This window comes from Crotalus tigris, unplaced genomic scaffold, assembly GCF_016545835.1.
Source record: "Crotalus tigris isolate CLP2741 ecotype Arizona unplaced genomic scaffold, ASM1654583v1 scf7180000017690.20705106771:4171800, whole genome shotgun sequence".
Classification (NCBI taxonomy): domain Eukaryota; kingdom Metazoa; phylum Chordata; class Lepidosauria; order Squamata; family Viperidae; genus Crotalus; species Crotalus tigris.
The window spans coordinates 413731-432777 of record NW_024096569.1 but is presented as its reverse complement, the minus strand read 5'-3'; the positions used below and the strand labels follow the sequence as shown (position 1 = coordinate 432777).

The 19047-nt window shown below is 48.5% G+C and overlaps 1 protein-coding gene across 2 annotated transcripts; it reads right to left on the bottom strand.

Moving 5' to 3' along the window:
* Window positions 1-392: 392 nt before the first annotated feature.
* Window positions 393-18717, bottom strand: PLSCR3 (phospholipid scramblase 3). Of its 2 annotated transcripts, none has more exons than XM_039337882.1 (8): window positions 18595-18717; window positions 14602-14760; window positions 9120-9400; window positions 7779-7821; window positions 5429-5649; window positions 3817-3978; window positions 2942-3103; window positions 393-2817 (listed from the first exon to the last, which is right to left on the bottom strand). In XM_039337882.1, the coding sequence occupies exons 2-8, from the start codon at window positions 14612-14614 to the stop codon at window positions 2755-2757; spliced, it is 945 nt and encodes a 314-aa protein (XP_039193816.1). In that variant the 5' UTR covers window positions 14615-14760; window positions 18595-18717; the 3' UTR covers window positions 393-2754. The 2 variants fall into 2 exon arrangements, with proteins under 2 accessions (XP_039193816.1, XP_039193814.1); XM_039337880.1 differs by lacking the exon at window positions 18595-18717 and adding an exon at window positions 16248-16496.
* Between the last annotated feature and the right edge of the window lie 330 nt (window positions 18718-19047).

The window sequence follows — 19047 nt, the reverse complement described above, 5'->3', positions numbered from 1 at the left end:
CGAACGACCATTTCACAGGGGTCGCCAAACAAGGCTGTCCGCCATTTTTTCCCCCTTTTCTTTGGCCACACCCCTGGCACCCGATGATGTATAAGTGATTGGGGGTCACCACAACATGGAGAACTGTATTATGGGGTCGCAGCATTAGAAAGGTTGAGAACCACTGTAGTACAGGGTTTCCTGCCTCAGCAGGGGGTTGGAATAGATGACCTCCAAGGTCTCTTCCAACTTTTTTATTGTCTGAAATGGTATAGGGTTTCCTGTCTGAGCAGGGGGTTGGACTAGATGACCTCCAAGGTCCCTTCCAACTATTATTATTATTTTAGAGGACTGCTTTTTAAGGTTTGACAGCCGCTGTTATGACTCGACAAAATCAACAATCCATCAAAGGGGGGGGGGAAATGAGCAAACGGTACATATTTTATTCGTTCTGTCTTTGGTTTGGCCTTGAAACTCAGAAGCTTCATCGTCCACGAGACCCCCAAATTACAAACTTTCGGAGGAGGGGTTTGGGTTTTTTTTGCACAGCCCACTTGACCTCCCACTCTAGGCCCAGCTTTCCTCCCCACGGGTTGGAACAACAAATCCCATCATCCCTGCCACGGGTCGCAGCAGACTGCCGGAGTCGGAGGGCACTCAGGGAACCCCAAACTGGGGGGGACCTGAATTTGTCCAAGCATCAACTTCAACTGCCATCTTTGCTTTTTTTCCCAGCTACGGATCCTTTCTCTGCCGTCGTTGTGGCATGAGTACCCCATCCCTTCCACCCCACGCCACCCTAAGCCCCCCCCCAAAAACATTTGGTATTTAAATACAGTAGAGAAAAAATACTGGATATTAATATTATGCAAGACACTGACATTCAGAAAGGGGTTTTCTGCTTCTCCGAGACCCCCAACTCTTGAGCTGATGGTGGGGAGTCCCTAACAGCCCACAAAATGGGGGGGAATCTTGCTATTTTAGTGGTTAAGCAACGTAGCACCGGCAACCGTGCCTGGCCAAGACATTGAAATAGGAATTAAAATACCAACTATCCATATATTGGGGCCGGAGAGAGGAAAAATGGTAAAACAGTCTGCCCAACACGTCCGCAGCATTTGTTTCGTCCTTGGTGCCGATGGGACCACGCCACGCCGACACCCACAAACACACACCGTGCATAATCCAGACAGACTCACACGCCCAAAGGTGTCATCCGAGTGGCTCCCAGCTCAAACCGGCTTAAGACTACAACGCCCATCCCCTCCCAGGCAGCCCAGCCTATCCCCGGAGGGGTCCACGTTGGGGAAAGCAAGTCCAAACCACGTCCAAGAACTGTGAATCAACAATTGAGACAGACGGATGTCTCCAGATGTGTTGCTTTTCGAACTTCACAAAAGCATCTGTGCACCAAGGCGCTCGGCTCTTTCGTCTTGGGATCATCTGATACAGGTCCAACAAGGAAGCCATTGTTAAACCAGAGATGGCTTGTTTTGTTTTTCTTTTAACAAGCACAGATTGTTCTTTTCCTCCACTCTTAATTTTTCAAGGTTTTTTGGGGGGGGGGCAAGGGCGGTGCCACGGCTGCTAATCTGTAATTATTTTTATTCCGCCAAGCGTCCTTTTATTAATTATTCGATGGGCGATTTCTTCGTTTTTCCCTCCAAATCTCTCTGCGTGGAAGTCTGGAGAATCTGTGGGGCACAGACACCCATCTTTGCAAATTATTAATTCCACACGCAAGGAATAAAAGCTCTCTCTAAGGCAGTGCTTTTTAAACTGGGCACCTTTAAGATGTGTGGACTTCAACCCCCAGAATTCCCCAGCCAGCACTTAACAGTGGCCAAGTTTGAAAAACATTTAGATCAGGGGTCTCCAAACTTGCACTTTTATGACTTATCGACCTCAATTCCCAGGATTCCCCAGTTATCATTTATAAAGGAAACTATCATTAGAAATCCAGGTCCAGATAAACTATGTCTGCAGCATACCCCTGATCTACTAAGTCCACCATTCTACACTGGCTGGAGAATTCTGGGAATTGAAGTCCATATATCTTAAAGATGCTGAGATTAAGAAACAGAATTCTTCCGGATTAGAGGATGAATCTTCCCCGGTTTATGGGCAAAGTGTTGGTGACACAATAAGCCATCGTTCTGACTTTTTTGACCAGACAGCCTTGGTCCCTGCACCCCAAAAACCTGAGCAGGCACCCCAACTCAGCTGAACACCCCTCACCGATCTTCTATGCCAGTGTTTCCCAAACTTGACAATTTTAAGGCATGTGGACTTCAACTCCCAGAATTCCACAGCCAGCGTTGCTGGCTGTGGAATTCTGGGAGTTGAAGTCCTCATGCCTTAAAATTGTCAAGTTTGGGAAACACTGTTCTATGCCAAAAGTTTCCCTGAAAATCACAACTTTAACAGCAGAACAACGAACCCAACTTTCCCCAACCTCTCCTCCTTCAGAGAGCTGGACTTCAACTCCCATAATCCCCAGCCTGGAGATGGCAGAGAGAGTGCATCGGACAGACTCTAACAAGTTTTGTGCAGAAGTGCAAGGCCACGACAGCTTCCGAGAACAGAGGCAACTAGGATAGAGACCCAGTCTTTGGACACATAGAGATTTGCAAGCGCAACCATCGCTGTCAGACCCAAACATACCCACAAAAACACACATATACGCATACTCTCTTTGCACAAAAAAACCCACATACACTCCCTCTCTCTCTGTCAGGTCAGAACCAGGAAAATTGTCCCTGATTTGAGATGATTTCAACTGCTCATTACGGAGGTCCTCTGTCCAACTTCTCCCGTCTTCTCGAAAAACATAAAATCCTGCGAAAAGCAGAAGAGAAATTGCTGAAGTGCCTGGTGGTCTCCTTTTTTGGGGAGGTGTAGGGAAAGTGGACCACCCACCCCAGTTCTCATCATCTTTCCTCAACTCTGGAGCCAGACTCACAATGAGGAAGCAGGCTCCGAGGAGAATCGCCTTGACCTTCACGTCCAGATCGATGGGGAACTGGATCCCAAAGTTGTCCGTGTCGGTAAAGACTTCCTTAAGAAGACCGCTCCACTGCTTACTGATCCGGCCTACCCCGCGGGATTCATCCCGGGTCTTCACCTGCAGGAAGACACGAGAGCTGCATTTACATACCGCTCGCAACAATTGGCGACTGCGAAAGGACGTCTGCCTGTAACCTCACATCAAATGTACACCGTACTTCCATCTCCACCTGGTGCAGGAATTAGATTTCCAAGTTTGTTTTTAAGATCTCGTGAGAATATTCTAAAGGACATGGGGTTCTTGAGCATGTGCAAAAGGTCTCCTCCCCCAAAATTTGAGCCCAGGGTCTACAGATGTTGTCTCTCTGGGCCTGGATTTCTTGACCCTGGGGCGTTTTAAGATGTGTGGACTTCAAAGCCGGCAGGGGAATTCTGGAAGTTGAAGTCCACACATCTTGACCAACACTACAGATAGTCCTTGACTTACGAGCCTAACATTTCTGTTGCTAAGTGAGACACTTGTGAATTTTGCTCCATTGTACGACCTGTTTTGTCACAGCCATTAAAAGTGAATCCCTGTGATTGTTAGGTCAGTGACATGGGCTTCCCGACTGACTTTGCTTGGCAGAAGGTCGCCAAAGGAGATCACGTGATGCCAGGACGCTGCAACTGTCATAAATACGAGCGAGTTGCCAAGCATCCGAATTTTGATCACGTGACTGTGAGGCGTGAAAACTGGTCATCAGTCACTTGTTTCAGTGCCGTCGCAACTTTGAATTGTCCCTAAACAACCTATTGTTAAGTTGAGGATTGTCTCTATTCTGGTCACACCTCGAAGCTGACATCCCCGCCGCAACTGCAGGCAAAGCAAGGACCCAAAACGCGGAGCACCGTCTCCTTCTCGACGTTCTGGATGGAGAACCTGGGCATGAAGGGATGCCAGGTCTGCACCACGTAGCCAAGGGTGGCACCCGGCGGGCACTGGACTTCCATCTGCGGGAAGGCAAAGAAAAACGGGTGTCAGAAAAATGAGGTTAAGAGGTTGCCCGAGTTAAGTCACAATGCTTGGGCAAATATGTTCTACTGCGACCTAACGGAGAGGAGAATTCACACAACAACACAACAGCCGCATTCTCACTGGTTAAATCCAGAGTTTCGCTTTAGCTTAGTCCGCCAGGTGAGAGGTAAAATTGGGCTCCCAGGGAGAAACCGTACTGAGATCTCTGCAACCGGATTGCATTCCTTTTTTCATAAATCTTGTTAAAGAAGGGGAATATTTCACTCTTGGTTAAAGTTGGCTGTCAAGAGATTGACAGGACATCCACCCATCGGGAATACCATATGTTCATATTAGTAAAGTTGGAAGGGACCTTGGAGGTCATCTAGTCCAACCCCCTGCTCGGGCAGGAAACCCTACACCATTTCGGACAAGTGGCTGTCCAGTCTCTTCTTAAAAACTTCCAGTGTTGGAGCATTTACTGCTTCTGGAGGCAGGTAGTTCCACTGGTTAATTGTTCTCACTGTCAGGAAGTTTCTCCTTAGTTCGAGGTTGCTTCTCTCCTTGATTGGTTTCCATCCCTTGCTTCTTGTCCTGCCTTCAGGTGCTTTGGAAAATAGCTTAATTCCCTCTTCTTTATGGCAGCCCCTGAGATACTGGAATACTGCTATCATGTCCCCCCTTGTCCTTCTCTTCGTTAAACTAGACATACCCAATTCTAGCAACCGTTCCTTATATGTTTTAGCCTCCAGTCCCCTCATCATCTTTGTTGCTCTTCTCTGCACTCTTTCTAGAGTCTCAACATCTTTTTTGCATCGTGGTGACCAAAATGCCAGAGCTCACTGTCTCCTGGGGATTGGCCCAAAGTCACCCAACCGGCTTTCATGTCTAAGGTAAAACTAGAACTCACCATATCCTAGTGATTGGCCCAATGTCGCCCAGCTGGCTTTCATGCCAAAAGCAGGACTGGAACACGCTACCTCCTGGTGATTGCCCCAAAATCACCCAGCCAGCTTTCATGCCTAAGGTGGGACTAGAACTCACTGTCCCCTGGTGATTGGCCCAAAGTCACCCAGCTGGCTTTCATACCTAAGGTAAAACTAGAACTCACCATCTCCTAGTGATTGGCCCAAAGTTACCCAGCTGGCTTTCATGCCTAAAGCAGGACTACAACTCACTGTCTCCCAGTGAAGCCTGGGCACATCACCCACTAGACCAGTGGTTCTCAACCTTTCTAATGCCGTGACCCCATAATACAGTTCCCCATGTTGTGGTGACCCCCAACCACTTATACATCACCGGGTGCCAGGGGCGTGGCCAAAGAAAAGGGGAAAAAATGGCGGACAGCCTTGTTTGGCGACCCCCGTGAAATGGTCGTTCGACCCCAAATGGGGTCCCGACCCACAGGTTGAGAACCACTGCACTAGACCGAACTCGCTGTGTTACCTCCTGAAGACAGCAGGGGAAAAAGCAGCTGACACATTTTAATGGACGGACAAGCCGGATGACTTCACGGCCGCTGGGGTCGTCCAGTCGCATGGAGAAGCGGCGTAGCGAGCCGCAGCAGTTCCTGGTACAGCAGTCATTCTGCTCTTCCGCGTGGAAGATGTGCTGGCCGAGGCTGTTTCGCACCTCGTACTTGTTGTTGCCTTCGAAGCCGATGAAAGCTGCAAAGAGGCCGGAGAGAAAGGGATCAAGGAGAGCAAGGAGATGCTCAATGCAAAAGGGGTTATGGGCGCTGCAACAGACTGCAGTGGGGACGGTCAACCAGCCTGAAAGGGAATTGCACGGGGGAGTAGGGACCCTCCCCCCGAGGAGGGGCTCTGAGGGAGCCTAACCCTAACCCTACAACTTCTGGGATTGTGCCCAAACTCTAGAAAAGATGGAGAAAACATCCCTTGTATTTCAACGTTGTTCTTGCAATTCTAACTGTAGCGCTAAACCAGTGGTTCTCAACCTGTGGGTCGGGACCCCATTTGGGGTCGAACGACCCTTTCACGGCGGTCGCCAAACAACGCAGTCCGCCATTTCCCCCCCCCCTTTTCCTTAGCTGTGCTACTCTTTTATTCTATTGGCTTTTGAAAGCCAATAGAATAGACTCTCTTGAATAGAGTCTAATTCGATTGGCTTTCAAAGCCAATTGTCCTGTCTCTGCCCTGCTGAGCCCGCCAAAAGTCCCATTCTGCAAACGGTGCTGCACCAGTTGAGTAGTCCTCGACTTATGACCGGTTGGGGGGTCGCGGCATTAAAAAGGTTGAGTACCACTGTGCTAAACGGTTCTCTGGCTACACTGCTTCTCTTAATTTTCTTTCACAGGTAGTCCTTGACTTAGGACCGTAATGGAGCCTGCCCATTATGGTTGTCAAGTTGTGATGGTTGTAAAGCAGGTCATCTGGTGACCAGACCTGATCTTCTGATCTTTTCTGCGGCGGTCGTATAAAGCAAACACCGGTTTTTGACAAAAACATTATAAGTTGCGGTCATGTGACCACAAACGGTCGTAAATACGGGCTAGTTGCCAAGCACCTGCAAATGCAGTCATGTGACCAGGAACAGGGGGAAGGCTTTGGGACGGGACCGTTGTAACTTCGGGTCATCATCAAGTGATCAGTTCTTTAAGTTGAGGACTATTTATACACCTTCCTATCCAGAGAAAGCATATCAGCTGTTCAGCATCCCTTTGGCGTGGAGAACATATGAACCCCAGTAAATCAATCAATCAATCAATCTTTTCGTCCTTGCACGAAGATGTCGTGACACGTGCCTAATGTGCTGACCTCATGTTGCCTGTGGAGTCATCCATGGGACGTTGCAGTTTGCAACAGCCCCCCCCCCCACCCCAGGCGTGACAGAGGGTCCTGCCCATTATCAGGGATATCTAATCTTAGCAACTTTAAGACCTGGGGACTTCAACTCCCAGAATCCCCCAGCCAGCTTTTTTTCCCCCCCACTTTGCTGAAGGCAAGATATATTACGTTTACCGCATACCTACCGTCTATTAAGAAAGTTACAGTATCCAAAATTCGGATAGTCCAGCCAGCTTTATTCCTGTCCTATCCATACTGAATTCTAGGAAACCCTTGACGGCTAAGGAATTCTGGGAGTTGAAGTCCACAAGTCTTAAAGGGGCCGTATTTGGGGACCCTTAATATATAGAATCTGGGAGACCCTTGGGAATGGACAATGCTTTGGCACTGTTTTCCCTAGTTTTCTTTTTTAACTAACTTTATAGCAAGGGTGTCCAGCCCTGGCCACTTTTAATAAAACGCGTGGACTTCAATTCCCAGAATTCCCCAGCCAGCAAGGGTTCACCAGAATTCAGCCTGGGTAGGACAAGAAGAAATATGGCTACACTACTTTATCCCATTGTTCGACTGGGTAACTTTCTTAATAGATAGCGGGAATGCAGTGGAGTTAATCCATCTTGACTTCACAAAATGAAAAAAGGGCTGGCAGGGGAATTCTGGAAAAAAAGTCCACAAGTCTTAAAGATTGAATAGATTAGAGCTGGAAGGGACCTTGGAGGTCTTCTAGTCCAGCCCCCTGCTCAAGCAGGAGAACCTACACCATCTCAGACAGGTGGTTGTCCAGTGGTCTCTTCTTAAAAATCTCCAGGGATGGAGCGCCCACGATTTCTGGTGGCCAGCTGTTCCACTTCCACTTTCTGACTTCACAACTCCCGCAGTTCAAGGCCTTAAGAGAAGCGGAGACCTGGGCAGGCCCTCGGAACTCTGTCCATGCACAAGGTCTCGAAATAATAATAATAATAATAATAATAATTGCTTTGACACCATACCTTCTACAAGTTCCACCTTCTGATGGATCAAAACTTGGTCTACCTGAAGAGAAGCAAATAGAGCAGAATCAGAGAGAGTGATAAGCAGTTACATCACCAATGCAAACCAGCAGAGAGTCTGTGCAGAAATAAAATTAAAAAAAAAAAAACAGAAAATGGGCTGAGGACAGGGGTCCTCGAACCTTGCTCCTTTACGACAGGTGGACTTCAACTCCCAGAATTCCCCAGCCAGCCATGCAACTTTAAGACCGGTGGACCTCCAAGGTCCCTTCCAGCTTCTATTCTATTCTATTCTATTCTATTCTATTCTATTCTATATTTATTCTATTATTTATTCTATTCTATTTTATATTTATTCTATTCTATATTTATTTTATTATTTATTCTATTCTATTATTATTCTATTCTATTCTATATTTATTCTATTCTATATTTATTTTATTATTTATTCTATTCCATTCTATATTTATTCTATTATTTATTCTATTCTATTATTATTCTATTCTATTATTATTCTATTCTATTCTATATTTATTCTATTCTATTCTATTCTATTTTTATTCTATTCTATTCTAATTTTTATTCTATTATTTATTCTATTCTATATTTATTCTATTCTATTCTATATTTATTCTATTATTTATTCTATTCTATTATTATTCTATTCTATATTTATTCTATTCTATTCTATTTTTATTCTATTCTATTCTATTTTTATTCTATTATTTATTCTATTCTATATTTATTCTATTATTATTCTATTCTATTCTTCTATTCTATTCTATTTATTCTATTGTTTATTCTATTCTAATTCTATTCTATTTATTCTAATTCTATTCTATATTTATTCTATTCTATTATTCTTCTATTCTATTCTATATTTATTCTATTTTATATTTATTCTATTCTATTATTCTTCTATTCTATTCTACTATTCTATTCTATTCTTCTTAATATTCTTATTCTATTTTATTCTACTATTTTCTATTCTATTCTAATTTTTATTCTATTCTTATTCTATTATTCTATTCTATTATTATTGTATTCTAGTATTCAATTATTCTATTCTATTCTATTCTAATTATTATTCTATTCTAATTTTTATTCTCTTCTCTTCTCAATCGTAGAACCTGAACCCAGAGCTTTGCAAGCAAAGCCGTCTCAACAGTCCATCTCTTGGGGTCTGCCGTCTCAAACCGAGGTCTGCATTCCCTTCTGCGCGTTTGCACTTAATAAACAACGGAATCGTATTCTTGACCTTACATCCTGTCTCCCACCTGGAAGACACAAAGCAGGGAGCAAGGCCCACGCCTTCCCCAAGCACCCAGGCCCAGGTCTTACCTGGGTCAGGTACTCCAAGCCAGGTGGGATACCAGCCGACACAGGCAGGTAAGGAGTGATGGCGGCGTGGGGGTCGCTGGCCTGGGGGTGCTGGGGGGAAGCAGAGTGGTCACGGTATCCCCGGGGGGGTGGCTGGGGCGCAGGCACATAGCCGGGCCCCGGGCTGGCGGCAGGATAGACGTTGAACCCGGAGCTGGGGGCAGAAGGCCCAGCGTGCGGTTGCGGCACAACGGGGTAAGGGGGAGACGCCCCTGGGTAGCCTGGCTGTGGAACATGGTACCCTGTAAAAAAAGGACGAAAATAAAGCTCAATTCCTGAAACTTGACACTGCACCTTTAAGTAAAGCAGGTGGGCCTGTCCTACCTGCAAAGAGTGGCAGTTACTTAACAGATTTAGCAGACTGGGAAGGGATCTCGGAGGTAAAGTAAAGTTTAGAAACATTATACATAATATTAGCATAAAACAAGAAAGGAGGAATTATTATATATGTCAAAGAAAAATAAAATTAAATAAATATACTTGGATGAAAAGGGGTGAATTTTAATGTTGGAAATAGTATTAGAGTAAAAACAGGATATGCACTAAATCAGTGTTTCCCAAACTTGACAATTTTAAGGCATGTGGACTTCAACTCCCAGAATTCCACAGCCAGCGTTGCTGGCTGTGGAATTCTGGGAGTTGAAGTCCTCATGCCTTAAAATTGTCAAGTTTGGGAAACACTGCACTAAATAGTATGAGAATATTTGTATGATCACCATGCTTAGATGGAATTCCGGTCGAGTCCTGTAAAAAATGTGAGTGTTACTACAATGAATAATGTTGGATTCCTAGTAAGTAGTAGAATATGAAAGAAGGAAAATGTAAATAAGAAACAATGGGGCAAAAAGGACAAATATTTCAAAGAAGAAAGAGGGGGGAAATGTAAAGAATAGAAGAGTACTGTTACAAACTGCTGTTAACAAAAAAGGATATATTACGTGTGTATGTGTGTAATGTTTGTTGTGTTTTGTTTTGTTTTGTTGGTCTAAAAGAAAAAAAATAAAAAATAAAAAAAGGACGAAAAGAAATAAAGCTCAGGTCCTGAAACTTGACACTGCACCTTTAAGCAAAGCAGGTGGGCCTGTCCTACCTGCAAAGAGTGGCAGTTAGTTAACAGATTTAGCAGACTGGGAAGGGAACCTCCGAGGTCATCTAGCCCAACCCCCTGCTCAAGCAGGAAACCCTATATACCGTTCAGGACAAATAGCTATCCAATTTCTTCTGAAAAACCTCCAACGATGGGAGCACCCACAACTTCCCGAGACCGTTTCCAAAGCGCACAGGTGCAGGATGGGAAATGTAGTCCTGGAGGGAAGGGGGGGGTCCCTTCTACCCTGAACAATCCAAGAAGAAAATGGGGGGGCGGGAGGACAGATTTCTGCTCCCAAAGCAGTTTTTTCCACCCCCATTGTTTAAAACGAGCCCAGGTGAGATTCTGTTTACAGATAATCTCCAACTTATGACCACAGTTGAGCCCAAATTGTTGCTAAGCGAGACGGACATAAAGTGAGTTTTGCCCCGTTTTACGTTGTTAAGTGAATCAACGCAACTGTGCAGTTAGCAACACAGTTTTGAAGTAAACCCAGCTTCCCCCCACTGATTTTCCTTGTCCAAAGGTCGCCAATTGGCGGGATCACGTGAGCCCGGGACACCGCGACCGTCGTAAAAGCGAATCGGCTGCCAAGTTTCCGAATTTTTATTTCATTGTGACCACACGGAGGCCGCGACGATGGGTCGAGTGTGAAAAAAGGGTCACCGGTCCCATTTTTCAGCGCCCTCGGAACGTCGGGTCACTTAAACGGACCATTCTGAAGTCAAGGATCCCCTCTGCAGCTGCGCATCTCGCATTCGGAACTCCAGGGAGGCCATCAAAGTTGATTTCGCGCTATTTATTCAGCCAGTTTTATAAAGCCACCAAATTCACAGCTAGGCGACTCCGGGCAGCTTGCAAAATAATATATATATATATATATATATATATTAAACAAAAATTAAAAATCCATCATAGGATTAAAAACTCATTGCAAAAAAAAAAGGTGGGGGCCTCCTTCAGCTGGGGTGAGTGGGAATGATGCCCCATAGAGTGACAGCAGGTTACATCAGAGAAGGGGAGGGGCTGGCTCAGCCTCTCCCCCCCTCCCCACCCTAACCTGCTCAGGTGCATTCCAGCCACGCCTCCATCTACCCTCCGGGCTCGATCCCGCCAGCTTTGCCTGAAACAACTACAAAGACAAGCAACGGGAGCGCCCACATCGTTGTCATGGTAGCCTTCAGCTTCTCTCGGAATCCACCTGTTCTGCACACACACACACACACACACAGATTTAATCAGAAAAGAGCTGGGAGGGACCTGGGAGGTCATCTAGTCCAACCCCCTGCTTAAGCTTAAGGAGACCCTATACCCTTTTAGGCAATGGGCTGTCCAATCAGGAAGGAAGGAAGGAAGGAAGGAAGGAAGGAAGGAAGGAAGGAAGGAAGGAAGGAAGGAAGGAAGGAAGGAAGGAAGGAAGGAAGGAAAACAAAATAGCACAACAACAAAATTGGAAGGGACTTTGGAGGTCTTCTAGTCCAGCCCCCTGCTCAAGCAGGAGATCCTCTACCATTTCAGACAGGTGGCTGTCCAGTCTCTTCTTGAAAACCTTCAGTGATGGAGCGCCCATGATCTTTGGTGGCAAGCTGTTCCACTGGTTAATCGTCCTCACTGTTAGGAAGTCTCTTCCTTAATTCCAGGTTGTTTCTCTCCTTGATTGATTTCCATCCGTTGCTTCCTGTCCTGCCTTGAGGTGCTTTGGAAAATAGGTTGACCCCCTTCTCTTCTTTGGGGCAGCCCCTCAAATATTGGAACACTGCTATCCTGTCTCCCCTATTTCTTCTTTTCTTTAGACCAGCCAAACCCAAGTCCCGCAGCCGTTCTTCGTGTGTTTTGGTCTCCAGGCTTTGGATCATCTTAGTTGCTCTTCTCTGCACTTTTCCCAAACTCTCAACATCTTTTTTGTGATATGGTGACCAAAATTGGCTGCAGTATTCCAGGTGTGGCCTTACTAGGGCTTTATAAAGCGGTATTAATACTTCGCGTAATCTTGATTCTCTGCCTCTGTTTATACAACCCAGGATTGTGTTGGCTGTTTTGGCTGCTGATGCACACGGCTGGCTCAGGGTCAAGGGATCGTCCACTAGGACTCCAAGGTCCATCTCACCGTGGCTGTTTTTGAGCCTGGCTCAAAAAACAGGTTCAGCTGAATATTTGCATCCCACTCTGGGCTTCCTAGAAACGTCTGGCTATCCCAACTCCCATCATCCCCGTCTTGCCGTCCGGAAAAGACAACCAGCAGGCAACAATTTCTAGGAAGTTGGCATCAAAGGGGCAATTGATTAGGATGTTGATGTCGATTCCCATCTTTCGGCTGCCACCGGCTGCAGCGATTTAAAAGCTACACCTGTCGGAAAGTGAAGACTCAAAAGCAATTAAAATAATAATAATAATAAAAAGAAAGAAAACGAAAAATGAAAAAGTTGGCTAGCCTTTCTGGCTGATTCACAAAGATGGTGGCTCCAGTGACGTCACAGGCCTTTTCAAGTGGGCTGACTCACTCGACGATGCAAAATTAAAATTTTATTTCTCAGAAGTGAATGGCTGAAGACCTAGAGAAATTCATCTCCGTTCAAGCTCCCCACGTTTTTCCTGTTTTGACCACCTTCCGGCTCCATCCATTTTCACCGGCCTCGTCCAGGAAGTGTAAATGTACTTTATCAGAAAGACAAACTGTTGTTATAGTGGGGTTTCGTTTCTTTTCTGCCCGGCCACCTGTTGCGCAAAACAGGCAGTAAAATAAAAATAAATTTGCGCTATTTGCAAAGAATACAAAAAAGAGAAGGTGCGGGCAACTGGGCCAAAGACAATGGATACAGCAAGTGATCTAGAAATTCACCTGCTTGGACTCTTTTCGTTCTAAAGGAGGACTTTTGTCTTGGGGCAAGGAGTTCCAAAGTCTGTCTCTGGACGCTTATTGAGATTTTATATTTATTTTTCCTTTTTTTTTTCTTCCCTGCCCCAGTTCTTTCGCCGCTCAAGTTTTACCCAGATTCCTCCCTCATTTTAAATCAGGGGTCTTCAAACTGGGCCCTTTGATGACTTGTGGACTTCAACTCCCAGAATTCCTCAGGCAGGCATGCCTGGCTGAGGAATTCTGGGAGTTGAAGTCCACCAGTCATCAAAGGGCCAAGTCTGAAGACCCCTGTTTTAAATCCTGAGGATGATGGCCAGGTTTATAGGAAGAGTCTTTCTCAAAACCTTGCCGACTTTAAGACGTATGGACTTGCAACTCCCAGAATTCCCCAGCCAGCTTAGACGGCTGGGGAATTCTGGGAGTTGAAGTCCACAGCTCTTCAAAAGTTGCCGAGATTGAAAAAGAAGTCAAATTAGCAAGTGCCTGATTCCCTCATGGATTCCGACATGGAAAACGTGCAGCTTTGAGGAATGTACCAGTTGGAGCGAAGAAAAAATCACAGCCAAAGGAGAGGAGAAAAAACAACCAATTTACTAATCCCATCTGTGGTTCCAGAGGATCCAGCCTGAACTGACATTTCCAAAGAGAATAAACTTTTTTCCAAACAAAAAAAAAACCAGTTGGCTGAAAATCAGCTGAGGCCACTGTGGCTTAGACAGAGATTTCTATTTTTTTTTTTTCTTTTCCAAATCACCGTTTGGACGTTCGCATCCCGGACCCATTGCCCAATGGAAATCAGAACAACAGCTCATTTAGCGACCGTTCAACCTGAAAAAAAAAAAGTCACTCGGGACCGGTTTCCCACACTTTACGACCGTTGCGGCATCGGCCTGGTCACGTGATCAAAATTCAGACGCTCGGCAACGGACTCGTATTTATGACGGTTGCCCTCTTGCGACCTGACAAGCAAAGTCAATGGATTCACTTAACAACGGGAGATTCGCTTAACAACCCGGGCACCAATTGTAAAACCAGCTGCAGTTCGCTTAAGAACCACCCGATCCACTTAACAACGGAAGAGATTTGCTTAACGATCCCGGGAACAATTGTTACTTAATCAATGAAAGTTCCAACTGTGGTTGCAATTCAAGGACTATCTATAAAAATCACTAAGCGGACAATGCTCGAAAGAAACGCGCTTAGTTGAAATGTCGGGAAATTAGAACAGAACAGAATAACAGAGCTGGAAGGGACCTTGGAGGTCATCTAGTCCAACCCCCTGCTCAGGCAGGAAAACCCTCTACCATTTCAGACAAATGGCCGTCCAGTCTCTTCTTAAAAGCTTCCAGTGTTGGAGCATTCACAACTTCTGGAGGCAAGGAGTTCCACGGGTTAATTGTTCTCACTGTCAGGAAATTGAAGTTCCCGTCTGTCTCGTCCCCTTAACCGGCCATCACACGGAGCCGAAGTAAGAGAAAAAAAAAAAAAACGCAAACCTGGAGCTGCCATGATCCCCAACTTCAGAGAGGGATCCCCCACTCCGGGCGACTTCCGATCAGCACGGGCCTCCGTTTCCCATCTGCAGGATCCCGGAGAGGGGGTGAAGAGAAACTGTCTGTGCTTTCACTGGAGATCTGATGTGAAACAGCAACTTCCTTTAAGAAAAAATAAAATGGGGAGGGGGGCTTAGCACCTGCCCCCAAAGAGTCTGAGGAGGTTAAGGGGGGGCAGCATATTCCCTGCACCATCTGGGACAGGGTGTCCAAGCTCGGCTCCCTTTAAGACTGGTGGACTTCAGCTCCCAGAATTCCCCCAGCCAGTGGCCAGTGCTTGTTGCTACCACTGCTAGGGATTCTGGGAAGTGAAGTCCACACCTCTGGAAGGTAGGAAGTTTAAAGACCCTTGGTTTAGGGCAGGGGGGTCTTCAAACCTGGCCCTTTGATGACTTGTGGACTTCAACTCCCAGAATTCCTCAGCCAGCGTGCCTGGCTGAGGAATTCTGGGAGTTGAAGTCCACAAGTCATCAAAAGGTCACACAGTTCCCTCACGCTGGCTGAGGAATTCTGGGAGTTGAAGTCCACAAGTCATGAAAGGGTCCTAGTTCCCTCACGCTGGCTGAGGAATTCTGGGAGTTGGTCACCAAAGGGCCAAGTTTGAAGACCCCTGGTTTAGGCTCTGAAGATATGTGGACTTCAACTCCCAGAATCCTCCAGCCAGCAGCCATGCTTCTTTCTACCAACGCTAGGGATTCTGGGACCTGAAGTCCACACATCCTGAAGGCAAAGCCAGGTGCGGCCAGTAAATTACAGGCAGTCCTCGACTTACATTCGTTTAACGACGGTGCGAAGTTACGACGGCCCTGGGAAAAAAAAGTAACTTAGGACCCTTTTTCGCCCTTACGTCTCCCGCAGCGTCCCCACGATCAAAATTCAGACACTTGGGCAAGCGGTTCCTATTTATGACGGGCCGCAGCATCCCCGGGATCCCCTAGATCCCCTTTTGCGATCTTTAAAACGGGGCAAAGCCCATTCAACAAATGTCTCGTTTAGCCACATAGCTCAAAAGGACTGGCTGTATCGATTTATCCACGTCTCCTCCTCCGCCTCCTCCTCCTCGGAGCCCTGCAGAAGGACTACAGCCTCCATGAGGCTCTGCCGCAGCCTTTGGCTGAGCAGCATGGGAACCGGAGTCCTGCCCCTTGGGAAAGTGCTGGGCTAAGCAGGCAGGGCCACATGCATTGCAGCAAGCCTCTGCTGGATGCAAACACACACTCATACTCCCCCCCCACACACACACACACTTTCCCTGGACCAAGTCAGCTGATAGGCCTCCTCCACGCCAACATCTCCCCCCCCCCACAAACACCCACACACACACCCTCCAAAGCTGGCCTTGCTCTGAATCTGCAGCACAGCCAGGGGAGGGGGCGGAAGGAGGGAGGAAGGCGGGGGGGGGGGAGCCAACCACACCGAGAATAAAAACCAACGGGACTGCCCAAGGTTGCTGGGTGGGGATGGCTCAGGCCGAAATCCCACCGGTTAAGGCCTCCCCAGGCTGGAGGCCCGAAGGGAAGGGGGTTCCCCTCCGCGCCGTCCTGAAAAACAGGGGCGCCCCCTCCCCCAAAAAAAGCAAAGGTCCGCACCCAGATTCCCTTTCAGGGAAGCGCAGCCAGCCAGGGCGCCGGTTCGAATCCCGCCGCGTGGGGGAAAAAGTGCAAAACCCAACCGCGGGCCGCGTCCCTTTCGCTCCAATCCTGCTCTCCAGCCCGGCCGAAGGCGTTGGTCCAGGGAAGGGGAGAGCCCTGGTCACAGCAAGGACGAGGCACACGTGACGGCCGTGAAACTGGATCCCCCCCCCCTTCCCAGGCGCAGCGCGGCTCCCGGCTCCAAGTGGCTGCAGGGGGCGGAGAGGGAAGGGGGGGGAGGGGGAGGAGAGCAGTCCTCTGCAGCGTCCGCCAGCCGATCCTGGGCCTTCTTCCCCAACCGGGCGCCCCCCCTGTAGGCTGTAAGGCAATCCCCCCCCCCCCGCCCCAGTACGCGAAGGATGGGAGGGCCGATGATCTAACCGCTGAGCCACGCTGCCTCTCGCTCTGAGGCTCCCAGCTTTCCAGCAGCCTTGCCCAAACCTCGCCCTGTTCGCCCGCGGGGCTTTGGGAAAAAAAAAAAAAATAAACACACACACAAGGTTGCTTTTGCTGAAAACACACACACACACACATACACAAACACACAATGGATGCCCTCCCCTCCGGAACTGGGGGGCGGGGGACGGGGGTGGGGGTCGATTCCTGGCAGAAAAGGGCCTGGCGAGGAATGGTGTCTCTCTCCCCCCCCCCCATGCCAGCAGCCCCCACCAAAAGGGAAGGGTTTGTTTCCCAAGCAAAAAGACGGACCGAAGGCAAGAATGTTGCGGACTTTTGTCAGCTGAAAACTTTTAGTCGGCATCCTGGAAAGGCATCCGGAGTTCGGCGGGGCTGGTTCTGCCTTTGCCCTGGAGCCTTCGGCAAGGAGGGCGCAAAACGGGGGGGGGGGGGAGGGAGGGAGGGAGGGAAGGAAGGAAGGAAGACAGACACAAAAGAGGTAGGAGGGAGAGAGAGAGAGAGAGGGAAGGAAAAAGGGAGGGAGGGAGGGAAAATAGAAAAGGGGAAAGGAATGGAAGGAAAGAGAAAGAAAAAGACAGAAAACGGGAAGGAGGGAAAAAGGGAGGGAGAAATAGAAAAGAGGAAAAGGAAGGAAAGAGAAAGAAAAAATAGAAAGCGGGAAGGAAGGAAAGAAAGAGGGAAGGGAGGAAAAAAGGGAGGGAGAAATAGAAAGGAAAGGAATGGAAGGAAAGAAAGAAAGAAAAAGACAGAAAACCGGAAGGAGGGAAAGAAAGAGGGAAGGGAGGAAAAAAGGGAGGGAGAAATAGAAAGGAAAGGAATGGAAGGAAAGAAAGAAAGAAAAAGACAGAAAACCGGAAGGAGGGAAAGAAAGAGGGAAGGGAGGAAAAAAGGGAGGGAGAAATAGAAAGGAAAGGAATGGAAGGAAAGAAAGAAAGAAAAAGACAGAAAACCGGGAGGAAAGAAAGGGAAGGGGGAGGAAAAAAGGGAGGGAGAAATAGAAAGGAAAGGAATGGAAGGAAAGAAAGAAAGAAAAAGACAGAAAACGGGAAGGAGGGAAAGAAAGAGGGAAGGGAGGAAAAAAGGGAGGGAGAAATAGAAAGGAAAGGAATGGAAGGAAAGAAAGAAAGAAAAAGACAGAAAACGGGAAGGAGGGAAAGAAAGAGGGAAGGGAGGAAAGAAGGGAGGGAGAAATAGAAAAGAGGAAAGGAATGGAAGGAAAGAAAGAAAGACAGAAAGCGGGAAGGAGGGAAAGAAAGAGGGGAAGGGAGGAAAAAAGGGAGGAGAAATAGAAAAGGGGAAAGGAACGAAAGGAAAGAGAGAAAGGTAGAAAAGAGGAAGGAGAGAGGGAAGGGGAAAAAAGGAGGGAGGGGAAGAGAAGGAAGGGAAAAATAGAGAAGGAGGGAAAGGGAGGGAGGGGGAGAGGGAGGGAGGGAGGGAGGGAGGCAGCCCGCTTCTCAACAGGAAAACGAAATAAAACCAGAGCCGGGGGGGGGCTTGACTTAGCCCGCGTGGCTCGTGGCCCCGCGAACTCAGCCTTTTGGGTCCCGCGATCCTTGCCCTGCTCCACCCCGGCGAGGTAGGCCACTCGGGGGCCGAAAGGGAGCCGCCGGCCTGGAAGAGGGGAGATCGGAGCCGCAAAGCCGGAGGCAACGGCTTTCCCAGCCTCCTCCCCCCCCCGGGACCACCCCGCCCATCATGGCCGGGGATGATGGGAGGGAACTGCGCTACCTCCGGAGAAACGAACCCACGGACGGGCGCTTGCCGACGGGGGCCCCAGCGATCCCCCCTCCTAGCGGGGAAAGGAGGGGAGAGGGCTCGCGACCCTCGGCCTTGGGTCCCCCCCTCCCGGACCCCCCCCTCTTTTATCGCTCCCCGCCCCTCCCGTTACCTGCAAGCCGGAGGAAGGCGCACCCCCCCCCCTCCGCCGGTGCGAGGCAGGCACACTCCCGGGGGCGCGGTGTGCGCGGCCCCGCCGGTTTTTGTTCTGCTTTGGGGGGGCGGAGCCAGAGAGATGCGGGGAGGGGCCTCGGGGGCGGGTGAAACCCCCTTGCGGGGGCTGCGGGCTCCCGCGTTCGCCCGGCCTCTCCTTTGCAAGCCCGCCCGGTCGAAACACCGCCTGCAGGCAGAAGAGGCCAGACCCGTGTCTGCTGCACGTTGGGATGAGGACGGGGTTCCGTGTTTCCCCCCGTTTCCCTCGGTCTTTTCCGCAGGCGACCGACCCCGCCCGGCCAGGCCTTTGTGCCAGCCTCCGCTGCGGCGCCTCTTCCCCGAGGCGCCCTTGCAGAGGGCTTGCACTACAACGCCCATCAGCCCCGTCGGAAAAGGGGGTCTGCGGGCTTTT

What these genes read in the sequence shown, in the direction of transcription:
- PLSCR3 (XM_039337882.1), bottom strand. An exon ending in GCTTGGAGTACCTGACCCAG is followed by an intron (nt 7,822 to 9,119) that starts GTAAGACCTGGG and finishes GCTTCTCTTCAG; the next exon opens with GTAGACCAAGTTTTGATCCA. An exon ending in TCGGAGCCTGCTTCCTCATT is followed by an intron (nt 2,818 to 2,941) that starts GTGAGTCTGGCT and finishes TGCTTTTCGCAG; the next exon opens with GATTTTATGTTTTTCGAGAA.